At 37.5% G+C, this 21,206-nt stretch overlaps 1 protein-coding gene across 1 annotated transcript in view; it reads left to right on the top strand.

Moving 5' to 3' along the window:
• Window positions 1–21,206, top strand: part of LOC133655404 (vinculin) — a 66,631-nt gene that overhangs the window by 30,725 nt on the left and 14,700 nt on the right. The window contains exons 2-10 of the mRNA XM_062055530.1: window positions 2,548–2,618; window positions 7,580–7,730; window positions 7,810–7,918; window positions 9,819–9,941; window positions 10,012–10,172; window positions 18,240–18,330; window positions 18,400–18,547; window positions 18,621–18,774; window positions 18,870–19,045. Coding sequence (XP_061911514.1) covers window positions 2,548–2,618; window positions 7,580–7,730; window positions 7,810–7,918; window positions 9,819–9,941; window positions 10,012–10,172; window positions 18,240–18,330; window positions 18,400–18,547; window positions 18,621–18,774; window positions 18,870–19,045 — 1,184 coding nt within the window. The remainder of the gene's footprint in view (window positions 1–2,547; window positions 2,619–7,579; window positions 7,731–7,809; window positions 7,919–9,818; window positions 9,942–10,011; window positions 10,173–18,239; window positions 18,331–18,399; window positions 18,548–18,620; window positions 18,775–18,869; window positions 19,046–21,206) is intronic.

The following is a 21,206-nucleotide window of genomic DNA, read 5'->3' as shown; positions in this document are numbered from 1 at the left end:
AAGTAAGTTTCTTACGAGTATCATCCCTGCAGGACCAGGAATAGCTAAACATGCTTCACTACACACCGTAGCTCACCGGCGCACGTTGTACACAAACGCCATGTGTGGATCTACACCTGACATCCACTGTAATGATATCAAGTACAGGAGCGTATCTAGTCGATACGACTTTGATTACATCAATGTTTTTTATCGTCACACAATCTTATTTCCTTTTTAAAAAATTCATATTATGTTTATAAAGTCCTGGACACATGAGATTTTTGAATATGACCAATGTATGATCCTGGAACTACTTGGTATCAGATTGATACCTATATTTGTGGTATTATCCAAAACTAATGTAAATTATCTAAACAACAGAAGAATAAGTAATTATTACATTATAACAGAAGTGTAGATTGAACATGTTGAAACGGGGAAAAAAACGATATTAACAGTAAATGAACAAGTGGATTAATAATCCATTTTTACAGCTTGTCCCTTATAATTTTGACAAATAAGAATGATAAATGACACAATATGTTACTGCATATGTCAGCAGACAAATTAGGAGCCTCTGTTTGTTTACTTACTACTAAAAGACAAGTTGTCTAGTATGTTCACTATTTTATTTAAGGACAAGATTGTTCTTTGATTACAATAAGAAACATATGTTTAATGTACCGTAGGATTTTTTGTTAAAATAAAGCCAATGATGCCATTTTTTTGGGGTCCCCCTTATTTAGAAAAGTACCGAAAAGTATCGAAATACATTTTGGTACCAATACTAAAATATTAGTATCGGGACAACCCTACATTGTATGCTATCCCAAACACCTTTTCCGACATTTTCTGATAATGATCACAGAAATGTCTAAACTTAGGTAATGACTGGAATTACAAAGTAGTTTCTCAGACTTGGAATGTGGCACAATGTGGTACGTGGTTGAGTCGTGTCTTCCGACGGCACTGAGGTCATGGTCGCCGTGGGGGGTGGGGCTGACTCATTTTTGGTATTTGAGGTTGACGAGGCCTTCAGCTGTTTTACACATTATGACTTGCCGAAACCTGGTGACCCCCTTCCCTCTGTTCGACTACTCGTCCGGACACCTGTACACGTCCCTGTCTAAATATTACATATACAGTCCTGGTCAAAAGTTTACATACACTTGTAAAGGACATAATGTCATGGCTGTCTTGAGTTTTCAATAATTGCTACAACTCTTATTTTTTTGTCATAGAGTGATTGGAACACATACACTACCGTTCAAAAGTTTGGGGTCACCCAAACAATTTTGTGGAATAGCCTTCATTTCTAAGAACAAGAATAGACTGTCGAGTTTCAGATGAAAGTTCTCTTTTTCTGGCCATTTTGAGCGTTTCATTGACCCCACAAATGTGATGCTCCAGAAACTCAATCTGCTCAAAGGAAGGTCAGTTTTGTAGCTTCTGTAACGAGCTAAACTGTTTTCAGATGTGTGAACATGATTGCACAAGGGTTTTCTAATCATCAATTAGCCTTCTGAGCCAATGAGCAAACACATTGTACCATTAGAACACTGGAGTGATAGTTGCTGGAAATGGGCCTCTATATACACCTATGTAGATATTGCACCAAAAACCAGACATTTGCAGCTAGAATAGTCATTTACCACATTAGCAATGTATAGAGTGTATTTCTTTAAAGTTAAGACTAGTTTAAAGTTATCTTCATTGAAAAGTACAGTGCTTTTCCTTCAAAAATAAGGACATTTCAATGTGACCCCAAACTTTTGAACGGTAGTGTACTTGTTGGTCACAAAAAACATTCATGAAGTTTGGTTCTTTTATGGATTTATTATGGGTCTACTGAAAATGTGAGCAAATCTGCTGGGTCAAAAGTATACATACAGCAATGTTAATATTTGCTTACATGTCCCTTGGCAAGTTTCACTGCAATAAGGCACTTTTGGTAGCCATCCACAAGCTTCTGGTGGAATTTTTGACCACTCCTCTTGACAAAATTGGTGCAGTTCGGCTAAATGTGTTGGTTTTCTGACATGGACTTGTTTCTTCAGCATTGTCCACACGTTTAAGTCAGGACTTTGGGAAGGCCATTCTAAAATCTTAATTCTAGCTTGATTTAGCCATTCCTTTACCACTTTTGACGTGTGTTTGGGGTCGTTGTCCTGTTGGAACACCCAACTGCGCCCAAGACCAAACCTCCGGGCTGATGATTTTAGGTTGTTCTGAAGAATTTGGAGGTAATCCTCCTTTTTCATTGTCCCATTTACTCTCTGTAAAGCACCAGTTCCATTGGCAGCAAAACAGGCCCAGAGCATAATACTACCACCACCATGCTTGACGGTATGCATGGTGTTCCTGGGATTAAAGGCCTCACCTTTTCTCCTCCAAACAAATTGCTGGGTATTGTGGCCAAACAGCTCAATTTTTGTTCCATCTGACCACAGAACTGTCCTCCAAAAGGTCTTATCTTCGTCCATGTGATGTCAAATGAAACAAACGCGACTGTACCCAACCTCTACTAAAGAAATGGCCTCTTTTGTGTCTCTTTTGTTTCTCCAGGTGGGGAAGGACACTGTCCAAACCACAGAGGATCAGATCATGAAAAGGGACATGCCACCAGCGTTCATCAAGTAAGCACATCAACAATTCTCTCTCTGGCTTTGTTACAGTAATGGCTGCCCCAGCAAAGGTCAGACATGGCATGTTAAGTGCCGCCGCGTCTTGGCTTGTCTAACTTTACTACCTTCTCGCCCAGGGTCGGAGACACTTTGCCCACTCAAGCATCTCACACTCTCTGCGTACAGCTTCATCTTAACCATTAAAAGCCTCTGCTGTCTGTCGCGTGTCACTCACCTTTATTGCGAGACCCAAAGGAGAGATCTTAAGACCCGAGAGCCCCGCACTCCCCCCGCCCCCGCCCGCAAGGTCATGGAGGAAAAGCGTTGGTTGTCAGGACCCGACAACATTTGGCGCCTCCAAGTCACATCGTCGCCCTGTCGTCATCCATCAGCGCATGTGCTAGGAATGCGTTGGCACCACTAAATATAGTACCTGTTGGCCGTCCGATTAATGGACGCTTGTTTCTCTGAAGGACATGTTGGCTGCAGCACACATTACACTTCAATAATCATAATAATAGGGTTCATAACTGGGGTATCAAACTCTATTTAACTGGGGGTAGACTTTCACTTCATAGGCACGTTGTGACCATGTGGCTGATTTGTTGTCTTTATTGCAGTTAATGTTCTTTATAGTGGAATTTAAAATGTGGTTAACTATGTGGTTGCAATTACACTGAACTAGGTCACTTAATTAGTCAAAATTTTTAAAAAGGGTTTGAGACCCCTGCTATAAAAAAGTGTTTCTTAACCATAGGGCCAGGGCTCATTGTTGGGCCGCAAGCAAGCTCTAGAGCAGGGGTCCCCAAACTTTTTGACTCCGGGGCCGCATTGGGGTAAAACAATTGGGCTGACAATATATACAGTATATATATATATATATATATATATATATATATATATATATATATATATATATATATATATATATATATATATATATATATATATATATATATATGCAGTATATATATATATATGTATATATTATATGTAAATGTGTGTGTGTGTGCGTGTATATATGTATATGTAAATGTGTATATGTGTGTGTATATATGTATATGTCCATGTATATGTGTATATATGTATATATATATATGTATATGTTTATATATGTATATGTGTGTATATATATATATGTATATGTGTATATATGTATATATATATATGTATATGTTTATATATGTATATGTGTGTATATATATATATGTATATGTGTATATATGTATATATATATATATATGTATATGTTTATATATGTATATGTGTGTATATATATATATGTATATGTGTATATATGTATATATATATATGTATATGTTTATATATGTATATGTGTGTATATATATATATGTATATGTGTATATATGTATATATATATATATATATATATATATATATATATATATATATATATATATATATATATATATATATATATATATATATGTATGTATTCATACATATACAGTATATTCCTCGCGCACTAATTGACTTAAAGAGCGCACTTACTGCATGTCACGTTATCGATGGTAAAATGCATTTTTAGACCATATGATTTGCCTGAGTGGCTAGGAGACGGTAGAAAAAGGACTAGTTAGGACAAATTTAAAAAAATAAAAAATAAAAAAAACCAAAAAAAAAATTATTTTTTTTTTTTTTTAACTTGGGACTTCCCGCGGGCCGTAGTTTGGGGACCCCTGCTCTAGAGGATTCGCCAAAAAAGTATTAGTTTCTCAGCTGTGGTCCGTACGGGCCCGCAATTGCAATACACTTTTCCACCACTTGTGGCAGTTATGACAAACTCAAACAAACAGAAGAAGTCTGGACAGAAAATCATTGAGAAGTTTAAGTGCAAAAATTATGATTAAAGTGGTGAAGCTGTATTTTTATCTGAACTTTAATTTTATTGACAGTTTAGTTAAGAAACATATTTATTGTTGATTACTGTTAAATTAGTTTATCTGCTGCATAGTTGTTAGTACATTTATTTTTCATCAGTTATTGGTATCTACTTATGCAGTATATTTGATTAGTACTTATTTTCTAATCAGCCTGACCTAAGCCTAAAGTTTATGTGGTAAATAAATAATAATCTTTAGGATCAACACACGGTTTCATATAATTTGAAAAGGTAGTTAACCTGTTAAACTGTAAGTAGGTTAGATGTAATTTTTGAATATGTTTAAAATCCAGAGTATAAGTACTAACTCACTGTTTGTATTTGAAATGTGAAATGTTGTCATTGTGAGGAGAATTAACTTTTGTTTGGGAAAATGATGCTAATTTATCCCCGATACACTCAACTGCCTCGTCCTAAACTAAACAATGTCGATACGGTCACATAAAACAGCGACTAAGCTACGAAGCTAAAGCCAGCAAGAACAATCCACACACTCGCAACTCATCTCAATTGCTTGTGTTGTTGTGAACGACATCATCGATGTAACATCAATGTACAAACAGTGGTCGCAACTTGAGAGGCGCTCTTTTTTTTTTTTTACAGCCTCAAGTCGTTTGCATACATCAAGACGGTCAAGCTTAGCACAACAGCACAGGACACTTCCCCCTCTTCACAATAATAGCGCGGTGCGCCACAGTCGGTCCGACGGCGCTAACAAAAGGCCTTGCAAAAATATAATTAATTTAAAGCACTTGTTAAAACATTTACACAACTATTATGCTTTGACCTAAAATACTGCTTAAAATTGTCCACAAGTTATTGCACCAATAAAGTAAAGATTTTTGCATTTACTGTAATTAACAAACATTTTATTAAATTTAATCGGCACAAAAAGCACACACTTTATGGTGGTAAAAAAAATGTAAAAGGTAAACAATGGAATAAAAAAAACTTAATTTTATTGTTCTTATTTTGCTATTGTTGTTTAAGTGTGTTCTTTTTACTAATATTGTTGTTATTATTAACTTGTTTGAGTCCTTACTAATCTATATCCGTTTTTAAACTATATTGTAGAGGTTGCCCTCTTGTGGGTTCCTCGGACCACCACACACTGCCGTGAGAGCCCGGATTTCAGGGTACAAAGCTGTTTTATTTTCATAAATCGTGCCAGCATTTTGCTTTCCAGCAAAATGTCTCTTTTCTCAGTCCGTCTCTCTCTCTCTCTCTGGCTCCCACTCCAACTGCCGTGTCTCGTCCCGGCTGCTGCTAATAAAGGCGACAGGTGATTAGATAACAAGGCCCACCTGGGCCATCCACTCACCTGTCGCTGTCTTCGAGGCCGGTCCCTGCACACCCCGTTCCGCGGCAGGCCCGCAGGCCACGCCCCCCCTCCACATATATTTACTGTAAAGTTGAGTCTGTTTTGAAATTAATGTATAATTGTGTTATTAATCGTGAATACAAATCAATCAAAATAATCGTCCGGCCCTAGCTTTGAGTGTGTATGAGTACTTTTTGAGCACATTCAACGATACCGTAATAATAGTAATGATAACCGTGATCATTTTGGTGACAATCGTGATATGAAATTTCTATATCGTTACATCCCGAGTTTGCAGAATAGCCGATCCCATTGATAGATGGACTTGTACACAAAAAAATCATACTGCAGTGTTTCCCTTAAACTGCCAAGATACCTGTGGCGGTGGGGGCGTGGTTATGGGCGTGGTCACCATGACATAATCGAGTAATTTGCATAATTTACTACAATGATTTGATTTTCTCTAAAAAGGCTCAAAAAATGTATACTTACTAATTAATAATAACAGTTTTGTTTTAAACGTCCATCCATCCATCCATTTTACAATATAATTACAACACTTTATGTACATATTTATATACAGATTTGAACAATAAGTTATTCACTGAAATATATTTATTAATTGTGGTTCTTACAAAAAATATACCTTATAAAATATAAAAGCTAAAATGTCTCAAAGCTCTGCCCCTTTAATTAGTGCATACTAAATAATTTAACTTTAGCCTACTACTGCAACCATATTATTTACCAGCAACATAAAGTGAAACAGAGGCAGAGGTGTCCTGCCACAGTCAGTAACAAATAAACAGAAAACAGTAGTGGTGGTAGATAGACACAGAGCTTCATCAAACATCTGATCCACTGAACAAAGAGCTCCAAAAATCTTGAACTTTAGACTGCCATCAGTTTTACTCCCTACACTTAACCATGTGTTTCCTACTGCCTGCAGACTTTGCACCCTTTGTTATAAACACATGTTGTGTTTCTAATATAAATACAATTAATAAAGTCAAATACAAATAAGGCAACAAGAGAAGTATCCTACACTTCTCTTTTGTAAAGTAAATCTGAACAGCCGATGTGGGCATCTACATCAACTATATGATTTGCCTGAGAAGCTGGACAGGACAAAAAAACAAAAACAAAACAAACAAAAAAATTACTTTTTAAAAAAAATGTTTTTATTTGTGGCGGACGTAATTCTTTCGTGGCGGGCCGCCACAAATAAATGAATGTGTGGGAAACCCTGTACTGTCTTCCAATAAGGTTTAGGGTTGATCACAGTCTGGTTAATGTATTGTTTTTCTAATGCTGTCGTTTGTTTTATGTAAATACATAGTGGAAACACGCATTAGTGTCCCATTTCTCTGAGCAATACGGCCGCTATGTTGACATGCTGGCGGCATGCAAACTGTACTCGACATGATGCCCGCAATCGCCGCCAGGAAGAATTGCATTTTTTTGGCTTCACTCCCAGGAGACAGCTATTTGTCACCTCTGCAGCGGACATTGGTTTGGGAGCTATTTCTTTTATCAGAAAAAAAACACATCCCCGTTGTGCAAAACACAAAATGTCCACAGCAGAGGAGGCTGGAGGATGTCTGTGGAAAACAAGGGGTTAACTTGGGTTAGATCCTGCCTCCTGTGGCTTAAACGACTTCCTGTGAGCCTCCCTGCTGTCATGAGCGACAAACAAGTGCATCACGTCCATATAAAAGCCAACCTTATGTCAAACATGGTGTTCGACAGGGTGGAGAATGCGTGCACCAAGCTGGTCAAGGCCGCGTCCATGCTGAAAGGCGACCCATACTCGGTTCCTGCTCGAGACTACCTCATCGACGGCTCTCGGGGGATCCTCTCTGGGACCTCAGACCTGCTCCTGACCTTTGACGAGGCTGAGGTATTTGTTTTACTCTCGCGCTCCAGTTACCACAGAAGCTGAACTAATAGAAGGTCTGACTGTCCCGTCTTCAACGCAGGTTCGCAAAATAATCCGGGTCTGCAAAGGGATCCTGGAGTACCTGACTGTAGCAGAGGTGGTGGAGTCCATGGAGGACCTGGTCACGTACACAAAGAACCTGGGACCAGGTCAGTCCACACGGAAAAGTCGTCAAGGACAGTGCTGTCAAACTTATTTTAGCTTGGAGGAAAATCTATTCCCAAGTGGGCCAGTTTGGTAAAATCATGGCACGATAACTTCAAAATAAAGTTAACTTCATATTGTTTTCTTTGTTCAAAAATAAACCTATTACATTCTGAAAACGTACAAGTCATAATCAATGTTCCCTCTAATTTGTTGTGTTAGAGCAAAAGCACAATCTACCTGAGCATTCAGTGGAGCACATGTGAGCAACATCAGACGTGCACACTGTGGCCACACCAACATAACACCTGTCCCAAACATGACATCATAACAATTGAAATGTCTTATTATAATAATAAAATGATAGCAGTCACGAGATTATTTTCTGATATACAGTACTGGCCAAACGTTTGGACACACCTTCTCATTTCAATGCGTTTTCTTGGTTTTCATGACTATTTACATTGTAGATTGTCACTGAAGGCATCAAAACTATGACACCTGTGAGGTGAAAACCATTTCAGGTGACTACCTTTTGAAGCTCATCGAGAGAATGCCAAGAGTGTGCAAAGCAGTAATCAGAGCAAAGGGTGGCTATTTTACAGAGAGGGAAATCACAACTACCGTATTTTTCAGAGTATAAGTCGCTCCGGAGTATAAGCCGCACCGGCCGAAAATGCATAATAAAGAAGGAAAAAAACATATATAAGTCGCATTTTTAGGGGAAATGTATATGATAAAACCCAACACCAAGAATAGACATTGCATGACGTGGTCACCATGACATCATCGAGTAATTTGCATAATTTACTACAATGATATGATTTTCTCTAAAAAGGCTCAAAAAATGTATACTTACTAATTAATAATAACAGTTTTGTTTTAAACGTCCAGCCATCCATCCATCCAACCATTTTACAATATAATTACAACACTTTATGTACATATTTATATACAGATTTGAACAATAAGTTATTCACTGAAATATATTTATTAATTGTGGTTCTTACAAAAAATATATCTTATAAAATATAAAAGCTAAAATGTCTCTTAAAGCTCTGCCCCTTTAATTAGTGCATACTAAATAATTTAACTTTAGCCTACTACTACAACCATCGGTAGGTTGGAGTTCAAATCCCAGCCGAGTCATACCAAAGACTATAAAAATGGGACCCATAACCTCCCTGCTTGGCACTCCGCAACAAAGGGTTGGAGTTGGGGGTTAAATCACCAAAATGATTCCCGGGCGCGGCGCCGCTGCTGCCCACTGCTCCCCAAGGGGATGGGACAAATGCAGAGGACAAATTTCACCACATCTAGTGTGTGTGTGACAATCATTGGTACTTTAATCTTAATCTTAATATTATTTACCAGCAACATAAAGTGAAACAGAGGCATAGGTGTCCTGCCACAGTCAGTAACAACAGTAGTGGTCAAATACAAATAAGGCAACAAGAGAAGTATCCTACACTTCTCTTTTGTAAAGTAAATCTGAACAGCCTATATGGGCATCTACATCAACTGTATGATTTGCCTGAAAAGCTGGACAGGACAAAAAAAAAAAAAAAAAAATTTTTTTTAAATTTGTGGCGGACGTAATTCTTTCGTGGCGGGCCGCAACAAATAAATGAATGTGTGGGAAACACTGGGCCATTAGCGAAGAAAAATCCATGAATTGGTTTTATAAGGCCCAGGTCTTACTCTTTGCAGGGGATACAAAGAATTGCTATAGCGACATCCAGTGGACAAATTTAGAACAGCAGTTTCTTTCATTCAAAAACGTAAGCTTTTTTTTTTTTTAATATATATATCACAGGCCGGATAAAAGGCCCGCGGCCCGTACTTTGACAACCCTTGTCTAGGACCACAGTCCACTTAGTTGTGCGTGTACTTTGCGGTGTCCAGGTATGACCAAGATGGCCAAGATGATCGACGAGCGACAACAGGAGCTGACCCACCAGGAGCACCGCGTCATGCTGGTCAACTCCATGAACACGGTCAAGGAGCTGCTGCCCATCCTCATCTCAGGTAGATCGCCAAGCACATCGCCAGGCCGTCACGTGGCGGCTTCCTTTCAGCCCTCCGCCCGTACCCCCAGGTATCAAAATCTTCGTGACCACAAAGACGTTCGGCGGCCAGGGCGTGGAGGAGGCCTTAAAGAACCGCAACTTCACGTTCGAGAAGATGAGCGCGGAGATCAACGAGATTATTCGAGTGCTGCAGCTCACGTCCTGGGACGAGGACGCCTGGGCTAACAAGGTACACAAATTCATTTACTTCTTTCTTTCTTTTTTACCATTTCATAGAGAAGTACTTAAAGTGTGCTGGTTGCGGACGGCGGCGTGCACAGCATGACTGGCGTCCTCACTTCTGGCTGTCATGGATGACACCAGCCACATTTTTAGGGGCGACATTTAATTATTATTATTAAAAAAAACGCTCAAACCTCTCCAATATAGGCTCAGAAATTTAAAAAAAGAAAAAAGACCCTACTTCATATGTCAGGTTTGTGTTAAATATTACAAAGCGTTGTATATTTTAACACACAGGTGTCAAACTCAAGGCACCGGGGGCCAAATCTGGCCCGCCACATTATTTTACGTGGCCCGCGAAAGCCCGGAAATAATATGCGTTAATAAAATGCTTAATATTTTTTTACTAATTATATTTGTTCTTTCCCATTTGATATTAAAAGTCCTCTTTTAAAATTCAATATTATCAAAATCAAATTATTATATTACCATGTATTCCAAAAATCTTTTTTGTTAAAATAAAGATAAATACTGTTACCTGCTTGACTTATGATTTCAAAACAAATTGTCAATCAAATTGTAGACTGTAAAATTGACAATAAATTTTATGGTTAAATTCCACCGACTTGAGTTTTTTATTGTGAAATCAATTTTGGTACTGTTTTTTTTCCATATACAGTAAGACACTAAAACATTAAAAAACAAACAAAAAAACATTAAAACAACAAGATTTTACGAAGAGAAAAAAAACTGGCTGCTCTGTTGCTTGAATTTTAACGCTAAAAACAGTGGTATTGTTTTTCCATTGTATTCCATTTATTACTTTTTTTTATATGCTGTAAAAAACCCACTGCTTTTATTGTAAAATTCTGGTGACTGAGCTGCCAGTTTTTAAAGTAAAATTTTTAATGTTTTTTTGCAGCTTATATATTGTTAATGTATTGTATTTTGCCTTTTCAAATACTTCCTTAAAATGTTCTAAACGTGTTTAATCATCATCCTAAAATATGCTGCAAAGGGCTTTCTGACTCGAGATGAATACCGGTACTTTTTTTTTTTGCACCAACTGAATTTTATTAGTCCTACCGGGCACCGATTCACGTCATGTTTTGGTACCTGAGTTGCGCGTGACCGCATGCCTGGCTCTTCGCACTTCGGCACTGGGCGATCACTCCAGCAGCACTGAGAGCAGACTCCGTTAAACTACCTCCATGTAATGTTGCAATTGTCAATGCCAGCAAAGGAATCGACTCAAAAAAACGCTCCAACGTAAGTAAAGTAAGACTCCACTTTCCCAAAAATGCGCTAGCTTGATGCTTATATACATTAGCTTTGCTATTGACATGATTAGCATTAGCGATTTATATGGCGATTTCAACACTTCCAATTTTGGTAATTAAAACTACGACTAAAATGCACGTTACAATCAAACAGCTGGTGCGTAAGTACAATACTTTGTAGGGAGCAACCAAAAAACACCATAACCTACACACTACTGCCATCTAATGTCTTGGATTTGCAATTGTAATTCCAACTGAATGTCATACTTGCAAATGAGACTCAGAAATGTTACAATAAAAGCAGATATAACAACTGGATAGCAGTTATCATCGTCAGCTCATTTTTAAAATGTTGGGAAAAATAAGTATGTTTTATTTTTTTAAACAATTCATATTATTAACACACACAAAAGTACCGAAAATTGATACCGTTGAGTAACTGGGAGTAGATACTGTATGGGTTCAAATGTGAAAGATACCCATCCCTACTCTTGACTAGAGATGTCCGCCGATAAATGCTTTAAAATGTAATATTGGAAATTATCGGTATCGTTTTTTTTATTATCGGTATCGTTTTTTTATTATTATTATTATTTTTTTATTAAATCAACATAAAAAGCACAAGATACACTTACAATTAGTGCACCAAACCCAAAAAACCTCCCTCCCCCATTTACACTCATTCACACAAAAGGGTTGTTTCTTTCTGTTATTAATATTCTGGTTCCTACATTATATATCAATATATGTCGATACAGTCTGCAAGGGATACAGTCCGTAAGCACACATGATTGTGCGTGCTGCTGGTCCACTAATAGTACTAACCTTTAACAGTTAATTTTACTCATTTTCATTAATTACTAGTTTCTATGTAACTGTTTTTATATTGTTTTACTTTCTTTTTTATTCAAGAAAATGTTTTTAATTTATTTATCTTATTTTATTAATATTTTAAAAAAGGACCTTATCTTTACCATACCTGGTTGTCCAAATTAGGCATAATAATGTGTTAATTCCACGACTGTATATTTCAGTATCAGTTGATATCGGTATCTGTAATTAAAGAGTCGGAATATCGGATATCGGCAAAAAGCCATTATTGGACATCCCTACTCTTGACAGTAAAAAATGACTATGGCGATGTTAGAAAAGCCCAAAACCGTACTTACCAATAACCGTTACTTCATTTTGCACTTACTGTACATGACCAACTACCAAGCGAAAAGTTTGAGCCCGAGAATGAATTCATGCTTTTTGTTGTTGGGAAAAATAATTTGAAATCCAAACAGATTCTGAGGATCCACTCAGGTCTGCTGTTCAATAACAATAAGTAAGCTTTATTTCTGTTTTTTTTGACTGTGTACTTGAACACACCCTCCACTTCATCCTCATTGGTATAATCTTCATTTTAAATGCTAGTTTAAAGGCCTACTGAAATTAAATTTTTTTATTTAAACGGGAATAGCAGATCCATTCTATGTGTCATACTTGATCATTTCGCGATATTGCCATATTTTTGCTGAAAGGATTTAGTAGAGAAAATCGACGATAAAGTTCGCAACTTTTGCTCGCTGATAAAAAAAAGCCTTGCCTGTAGCGGAAGTAGCGTGACGTCACAGGAGCTAGTATTCCTCACAATTCCCCGTTGTTTACAATGGAGCGAGAGAGATTCGGACCGAGAAAGTGACGATTACCCCATTAATTTGAGCGAGGATGAAAGATTCGTAGATGAGGAACGTTACAGTGAAGGACTTGAGAGGCAGTGATGGACATATCTTTTTTCGCTCTGACCGTAACTTAGGTACAAGCTGGCTCATTGGATTCCACACTCTCTCCTTTTTCTATTGTGGATCACAGATTTGTATTTTAAACCACCTCAGATACTATATCCCCTTGAAAATGAGAGTCGAGAACGCGAAATGGACATTCACAGTGACTGAACATGTAAATACACGATTAATAATATTCAGCTTTGCGAAGCTAAAAAAATAGAAGCTAACCTAGCAACGTAGCCAACGTGATAGCATCAGTCTCAAATGCAGATAGAAACTAAAAAAAAAAAAAACCCTGACTGGATGGATAGACAGAAGATCAAAAATACTATTAAACCATGAACATGTAAATACACGATTAATAATATTCAGCTTTTCGAAGCTAAAAAAATAGAAGCTAACCTAGCTACGTAGCCAACGTGATAGCATAGCAGTCTCAAATGCAGATAGAAACTAAATTAAAAAAAAACCCTGACTGGATGGATAGACAGAAGATCAAAAATACTATTAAACCATGAACATGTAAATACACGATTAATAATATTCAGCTTTTCGAAGCTAAAAAAACAGAAGCTAACTTAGATGCGGCGGCGGGCTTACTCACTGTAGTGCGTCTGCTATCCTGCTCAAAACACAACACAACCTCCTGGTGTTGGTGTTGCTGTAGTCCGCCGCTCCACCGATCGCACCTACAACTTTCTTATTTGCAGTCTCCATTGTCCATTAAACAAATTGCAAAAGATTCACCAACACAGATGTCCAGAATACTGTGGAATTTTGTCGAAGAAAACAGAGGTATTTGAATTTGGTCCAAACACTTCCCTTGACCTCGTGACGTCACGCGCATACGTCATCATACCGCCACGTTTTCAAGCGGAAGTTTCCTGGGAAGTTCAAAATGTCACTTTATAAGTTTACCCGGCCGTATTGGCATGTGTTGCAATGTTAAGATTTCATCATTAATATATAAACTATCAGACTGCGTGGTCGGTAGTAGTGGCTTTCAGTAGGCCTTTAAGTACTCTTCTGTCTCATCACTTTCTCTGCTCTTTCCTGATCCACTTTGCTGGACTTTCCGTGTCATTATTTTTGTTCTCGGTGCTACCTTGGGATGAATGTTGTGTATTTATGTGGTTCTTCTTCTTTCCTTTTTTTTTTTTCTTTCTGTTTACTGTTCCTTTCTCCCTTCACCCCATGTAGAAGGTAAGCCTCACCTCTCCTCTTTCTCTCTCACTTGTTGTGCAGCAGCAGCAGCAGCATGTGTCAGCCATGATGTGTGTGTTTTACGAGTGTTTTTAAAACTTCGTGTGCTGCCTTGTGCTTTGTGATGCCCATCGTGTGCTTTGGCATCGGAATTGGAATTGTGTTGCTAATGAAGTTGTGTGTGTTGAAGAGGAAAGGAATGTTTAACTTATAATGGCATCATAGCGAGGTCTCGGGTATCATCAAGTCCATGCACGTCTTCACCCGATCTTGTGTATTGTTGATGCACCGATTGGGTTTTACATGTTTCCTGTTGTAGTCTTGCAGTGATGCGGAAGAGTCGTCGTCGTCGTCGTCGTCCAAACTGTACCACGGAAAGGGGATTTTTGGGTCCTTTTTGAAATGGAACAAATAAAAGAACCGAACGCGCCCGCTGACTGCGCTTTGCGCCTCGAGTGGACTCCACTCCGATGGCGAGTCGTTTGGCTTTCACGCTCGCTCTTGCCGATGGTCACAATGATGATGATGGCGGCGGCATGCGGTTGTGCCTGACGTGTTCGTGGCGTTGCACCTGGACTTTGCTTACCCGGATAAACGGTGCGTGGGTGCTTTAACATGTGGCTTGAAACCAGGAGTGATGCGCTCCATGTCAAATGAGTCATTGGGACGTCCAAACGAGAGCACATGTTAAACCCATCCCCGCACCACATGCTTTTTGCAGGACTCATTAACACAGAAAGCCTGAAGTTATACTGCATTTATCGTGTGGTGAACTTGGATGGTACAGTGGAACCCGTTTTAGTCCATTATGTGGACAAACTCACTGTCTTCTGCTTATTACTAAAAATTGCTTTGCAAAAGTGTTCAGCCCTCTTAGTTGTTTGTGTGTATATATATATATATATGTATGTATATATGTGTGCATATATATGTATATGTATATAGATGTGTATTAGTATGTACACTACCGTTCAAAAGTTTGGGGTCACCCAAACAATTTTGTGGAATAGGCTTCATTTCTAAGAACAAGAATAGACTGTCGAGTTTCAGATGAAAGTTCTCTTTTTCTGGCCATTTTGAGTGTTTAATTGACCCCGCAAATGTGATGCTCCAGAAACTCAATCTGCTCAAAGGAAGGTCAGTTTTGTAGCTTCTGTAACGAGCTCAACTGTTTTCAGATGTGTGAACATGATCGCACAAGGGTTTTCTAATCCTCAATTGGCCTTCTGAGCCAATGAGCAAACACATTGTACCATTAGAACACTGGAGTGATAGTTGCTGGAAATTAGGGCTGCAACAACGATAATCAATTTTATAATCGATTAAAATCGATTATAAAAATAGTTGCCGATTAATTTAGTCATCGATTCGTTGGATCTATGTTATGCGAATGCGCAGAGGCTATAAATTTTTTTTTTTTTTTTTAAATAAATCTTTATTTATAAACTGCAACATTTACAAACAGCTGAGAAATAATAATCAAAATAAGTATGGTGCCAGTATGCTGTTTTTTTTAAATAAAATACTGGAAAGGATAGAAATGTAGTTTGTCTCTTTTATCCGATTATTAATCGATTAATCGAAGTAATAATCGACAGATTAATCGATTATCAAATTAATCGTTAGTTGCAGCCCTACTGGAAATGGGCCTCTATACACCTATGTAGATATTACACCAAAAACCAGACATTTGCAGCTAGAATAGTCATTTACCACATTAGCAATGTATAGAGTGTATTTCTTTAAAGTTAAGACTAGTTTAAAGTTATCTTCGTTGAAAAGTACAGTGCTTTTCCTTAAAAAATAAGGACATTTCAATGTGACCCCAAACTTTTGAACGGTAGTGTATATATATATATATATATATACATATGTGTATATATGTATGTATATGTGTATATACTGTATATGTGTATATATACATAAATATATGTATATATGTATAAATATATGTATTTATGCATAAATATATGTATATATGTGTATAAATATATGTATAAATATGTATATATGTGTATTTATGTATGTGTGTATATATGTGTATATGTATATATATACTGTATATATGTATTCATATATATATATATGTGTATGTGTGTATATGTAAAAGTGTATATGTGTATATTAATGTGTATTTGTATGAATATATATGTATGTATATATATACATATGTACATATGTGTGTGCACATACAGTATATATCATCATCATCATCATCAATCTTTATTGCAGACCTTAAGAGCCATTAAACATAAAAAAAAACAGAAGACAAAACATTAAAAACAAAACAATAAAACATAAAGCCCAAATGTCAAGTTTCTGACATACAAACATGTGTGCCAACGGTTCCACAGTCCAGATGAGTACTTAACAGAACTGCGTGTATGTATGTATGTATATATAGCTACATATGTATATGTATGTATATATATATATGTATACTGTATGTGTGTTTATATATGTATATGTAGCTGAGATAGGCTCCAGCACCCCCCGCGACCCCGAAGGGAATAAGCGGTAGAAAATGGATAGATGGATGGATGTTTTATATACATATATACCGTAAATATATATATATATATATATATATTTTTTTTTTCTTCTAGAATTTAGTGGGTGCGACTTTTATCCCGGTGCGCTCTAAACTCCGGGAAATATGGTGTGTGTGTGTGTGTGTGTGTGTATATATATATATATATATATATATATATATATATATATATATATATATATATATATATATATATATATATATATATATATATATATATATATATATATATACACTCCGGAAAATATGGTGTGTGTGTGTGTGTATATATATATATATACATACACACACACACACACACACCATATTTTACGGAGTATAGCTCTATACTCCGAAAAATATGGTGTGTGTTTGTATATATATATATATATATATATATATATATATATATATATATATATATATATATATATATATATATATATATATATATATATATATATATGTATATATATATATATATGTATGTATATATATATATGTATATATATATATATGTATATATATATATATGTATGTATATATATATATGTATATATATATATATGTATATATATATATATATGTATATATATATATATATATGTATATATATATATGTATATATATATATATATGTATATATATATGTATATGTATATGTATATGTATATATATATATATATATATATATATATATATATATATATATGTATATATGTATATATATGTATATATATATATATATACATATATATATATATATATGTATATATGTATATATATGTATATATATATATATATGTATATATATATATATATATGTATATATATATATACATGTATATATATATATATACACATATATACATATATATATATATATATATATATATATATATATATATATATATATATATATATATATATATATATATATATATATATATATATATATATATATATATATATATATATATATATATACACACACACACACCATATTTTCCGGAGTATAGAACGCACCGGGATAAAAGTCGCACCCACTAAATTCTAGAAGAAAAAAAATATATATATATATATTTACGGTACATATGTATATTTGTATAAATTATTTGCACCCCTTTAAATTGTTCATTCTTTGTTTCATTGCAGCCATTTGCTAAAATCAAAAAAGTTCATTTTATTTCTAAAATGGGTTCCACTGTATCATGAAGGCTGTTGAAGTGTGTTTGAGTTCTTCATCTAATCTGGCCGTGTTTTACTGTCCCTGTCGTTCCCCCCCAAAGGACACAGAAGCCATGAAACGAGCTCTGGGGCTTATCGATTCCAAGATGGCTCAGGCGAAGAACTGGCTGCGCGACCCAAATGCGCCGCCGGGTACGAAACACTTAAACACGCACGTGTTATTTTGTGCAGCTGTTGTCTGACACAGTCTCATCCTCACAGGCGACGCAGGGGAACAGGCCGTCCGACAGATCCTGGACGAAGCCGGCAAAGTCGGGGAATTGTGCGCCGGTCGGGAGCGCAGAGACATCTTGGCCACGGCTAAGACCTTGGGTCAGATGACCGACCAGGTGTCCGAAATGAGGGCCAGGTACACACACCTGAGATAAACCCACCATGTAGAACACTTTAATTCAGCTCGCCGTGTTTCTGTCCACCCCCAGAGGTCAGGGGGCGTCACCGGCCGCTATGCATAAGGCCCAGCAGGTTTCCCAGGGCCTCGACGTCCTGACCGGCAAGGTGGAAAATGCCGCTCGCAAGCTGGAAGCCATGACTAACTCCAAGCAGGCCATCGCTAAGAGAATCGACGCGGCGCAGGCGAGTCCACCCGCCCTTTTTGGAAACTACTTGGCTCTGGAGGGATTTTTATGACATATTTCATGTTTTCCTTGCCTTTCTCTCGCTCGTTACAGAACTGGCTGGCCGATCCCAACGGCGGTCCGGAGGGGGAGGAGAACATCAAGGCCCTCCTGATGGAGGCCAAGAAGATTGCCGACATGTGCGAGGACCCCAAAGAAAGAGACGACATCCTGCGGTCGATTGCCGAGATCGCAGGCATGACTGCCAAGCTGTCTGACCTCAGAAGACAGTAAGTTGGAGCTCTCAGTGGGTTTTGATTGCTCCCCCTAAGGCGGGGGTCGGCAACGCGAGGCTCTGGAGCTTTGTCAAAAATGTAAGAAAATGGAAAAAGATGAGGGGAAAAAAAATACATTTTGTGTTTTAATATGGTCTCTGTAGGACAAACCTGACACAAACCTTCCTAATTGTTAGAAATCCCACTGTTTACATTAAACACTAATGAGAGTATTTGGCGCGCACCATTTTGTCCTAATTTCGGAAAGTTAAGTTAAAGTACCAATGATAGTCACACACACACTAGGTGTGGTGAAATTTGTCCTCTGCATTTGACCCATCCCCTTGTTCACCCCCTGGGAGGTGAGGGGAGCAGTGGGCAGCAGCGGTGCCGCGCCCGGGAATAATTTTTGGTGATTTAACCCCCAATTCCAACCCTTGATGCTGAGTGCCAAGCAGGGAGGTAATGCGTCCCATTTTTATAGTCTTTGGTATGACTCGGAAGTCCTTGAACGCACCGTAGTTTGTTTAGATGTACAACTTTCCTTGATGCTGCCACAGAAAGACCTGTTTTATGCCACTCTTTATTTGTCTCTATTTGTCCATCAAACGTTTTATGCTGTGCGTGAATCCACAAAGGTGAGCTTTGTTGATGTTGTTGACTTGTGTGGAGTGCTAATCAGACATTTTTGGTCACTGCATGACTGCAAGCTTATCGATGCTAACATGCTGTTTATGCTAGCTGTATGTACATATTGCATCATTATGCCTCGTATGTTAGGTATATTTGAGCTCATTTTATTTGCAGTTTCTGTTTCCTTCAACTTGAACACACATTTTTACCTTTGGCCATTTAAAGCCAGTAATTTCCAGGAGTTGTCACCATATTTGCCAACCTTGAGACCTCCAAATTCGGAAGATTGGGGGGGTGTTTGGTGGTAGCGGGGGGGTTCTGGGTATTTGTTCTGTTGTGTTTATGTTGTGTTACGGTGCGGATGTTCTCCCGAAATGTGTTTGTCATTCTTGTTTGGTGTGGGTTCACAGTGTGGCGCATATTTGTAACAGTGTTAAAGTTGTTTATACGGTCACCCTCAGTGTGACCTGTATGGCTGCTGACCAAATGTGAATTGCATTCACTTATGTGTGTGTAAAAGCTGCATATATTATATGACTGGGCCGGCACGCTGTTTGTATGGAGGAAAAGCGGACGTGACGACAGGTTGTAGAGGACGCTAAAGGCAGTGCCTTTAAGGCACGCCCCCAATATTGTTGTCCGGGTGGAAATCGGGAGAAATTCGGGAGAATGGTTGCCCCGGGAGATTTTCGGGAGGGGCACTGAAATTCGGGAGTCTCCCGGGAAAATCGGGAGGGTTGGCAAGTTTGGTTATCACACCTGAAAAGCCTCCGTTTTAGTAATGTTTTCCAATGTTGTAAAAATGTGTAGAATAAATATTACATGTCAACATTTCTGTCAACGAAGATGTGCATCAGCCTGCCACACATAGTCATTTTGATAGTAGGCTAACATAGCTAATATAGACACTTACATCACTTTAACACTTATCTAAGGCTCTACATTTTTTGAGGCTCCACACAGATTTTTGGGGGGTATTTTTGGTCCAATATGGCTCTTTCAACATTTTGGGTTGCCGACCCCTGCCCTAAGGTGTCACTCGGCACACTTTTATCTCTGGCCAAGTTGCACAATTGGAATATTTCATACAGAGGATCCGGAATCTGAATTACCATGAATTGATTAACCTGGACCCTGACTTAAAGGCCTACTGAAATGAATTTTTTTTATTTAAACGGGGATAGCAGATCTATTCTATGTGTCATACTTGATCATTTCGCGATATTGCCATATTTTTGCTGAAAGGATTTAGTATAGAACAACGACGATAAAGATTGCAACTTTTGGTATCTGATAAAAAAAAGGCTTGCCCCTACCGGAAGTAGCGTGACGTAGTCAGTTGAACATATACGCAAAGTTCCCTATTGTTTACAATGATGGCCGCATGAAGTGAGAGAGATTCGGACCGAGAAAGCGACAATTTCCCCATTAATTTGAGCGAGGATGAAAGATTTGTGGATGAGTAAAGTGCAAGTGAAGGACTAGTGGGGAGTTGAAGCTATTCAGATAGGGAAGATGCTGTGAGAGCCGGGGGTGACCTGAT

This window comes from Entelurus aequoreus, linkage group LG08, assembly GCF_033978785.1.
Source record: "Entelurus aequoreus isolate RoL-2023_Sb linkage group LG08, RoL_Eaeq_v1.1, whole genome shotgun sequence".
NCBI lineage: Eukaryota > Metazoa > Chordata > Actinopteri > Syngnathiformes > Syngnathidae > Entelurus > Entelurus aequoreus.
Note: the sequence above shows the minus strand (reverse complement) of the source record. Positions and strands in the feature narration are given on the sequence as shown.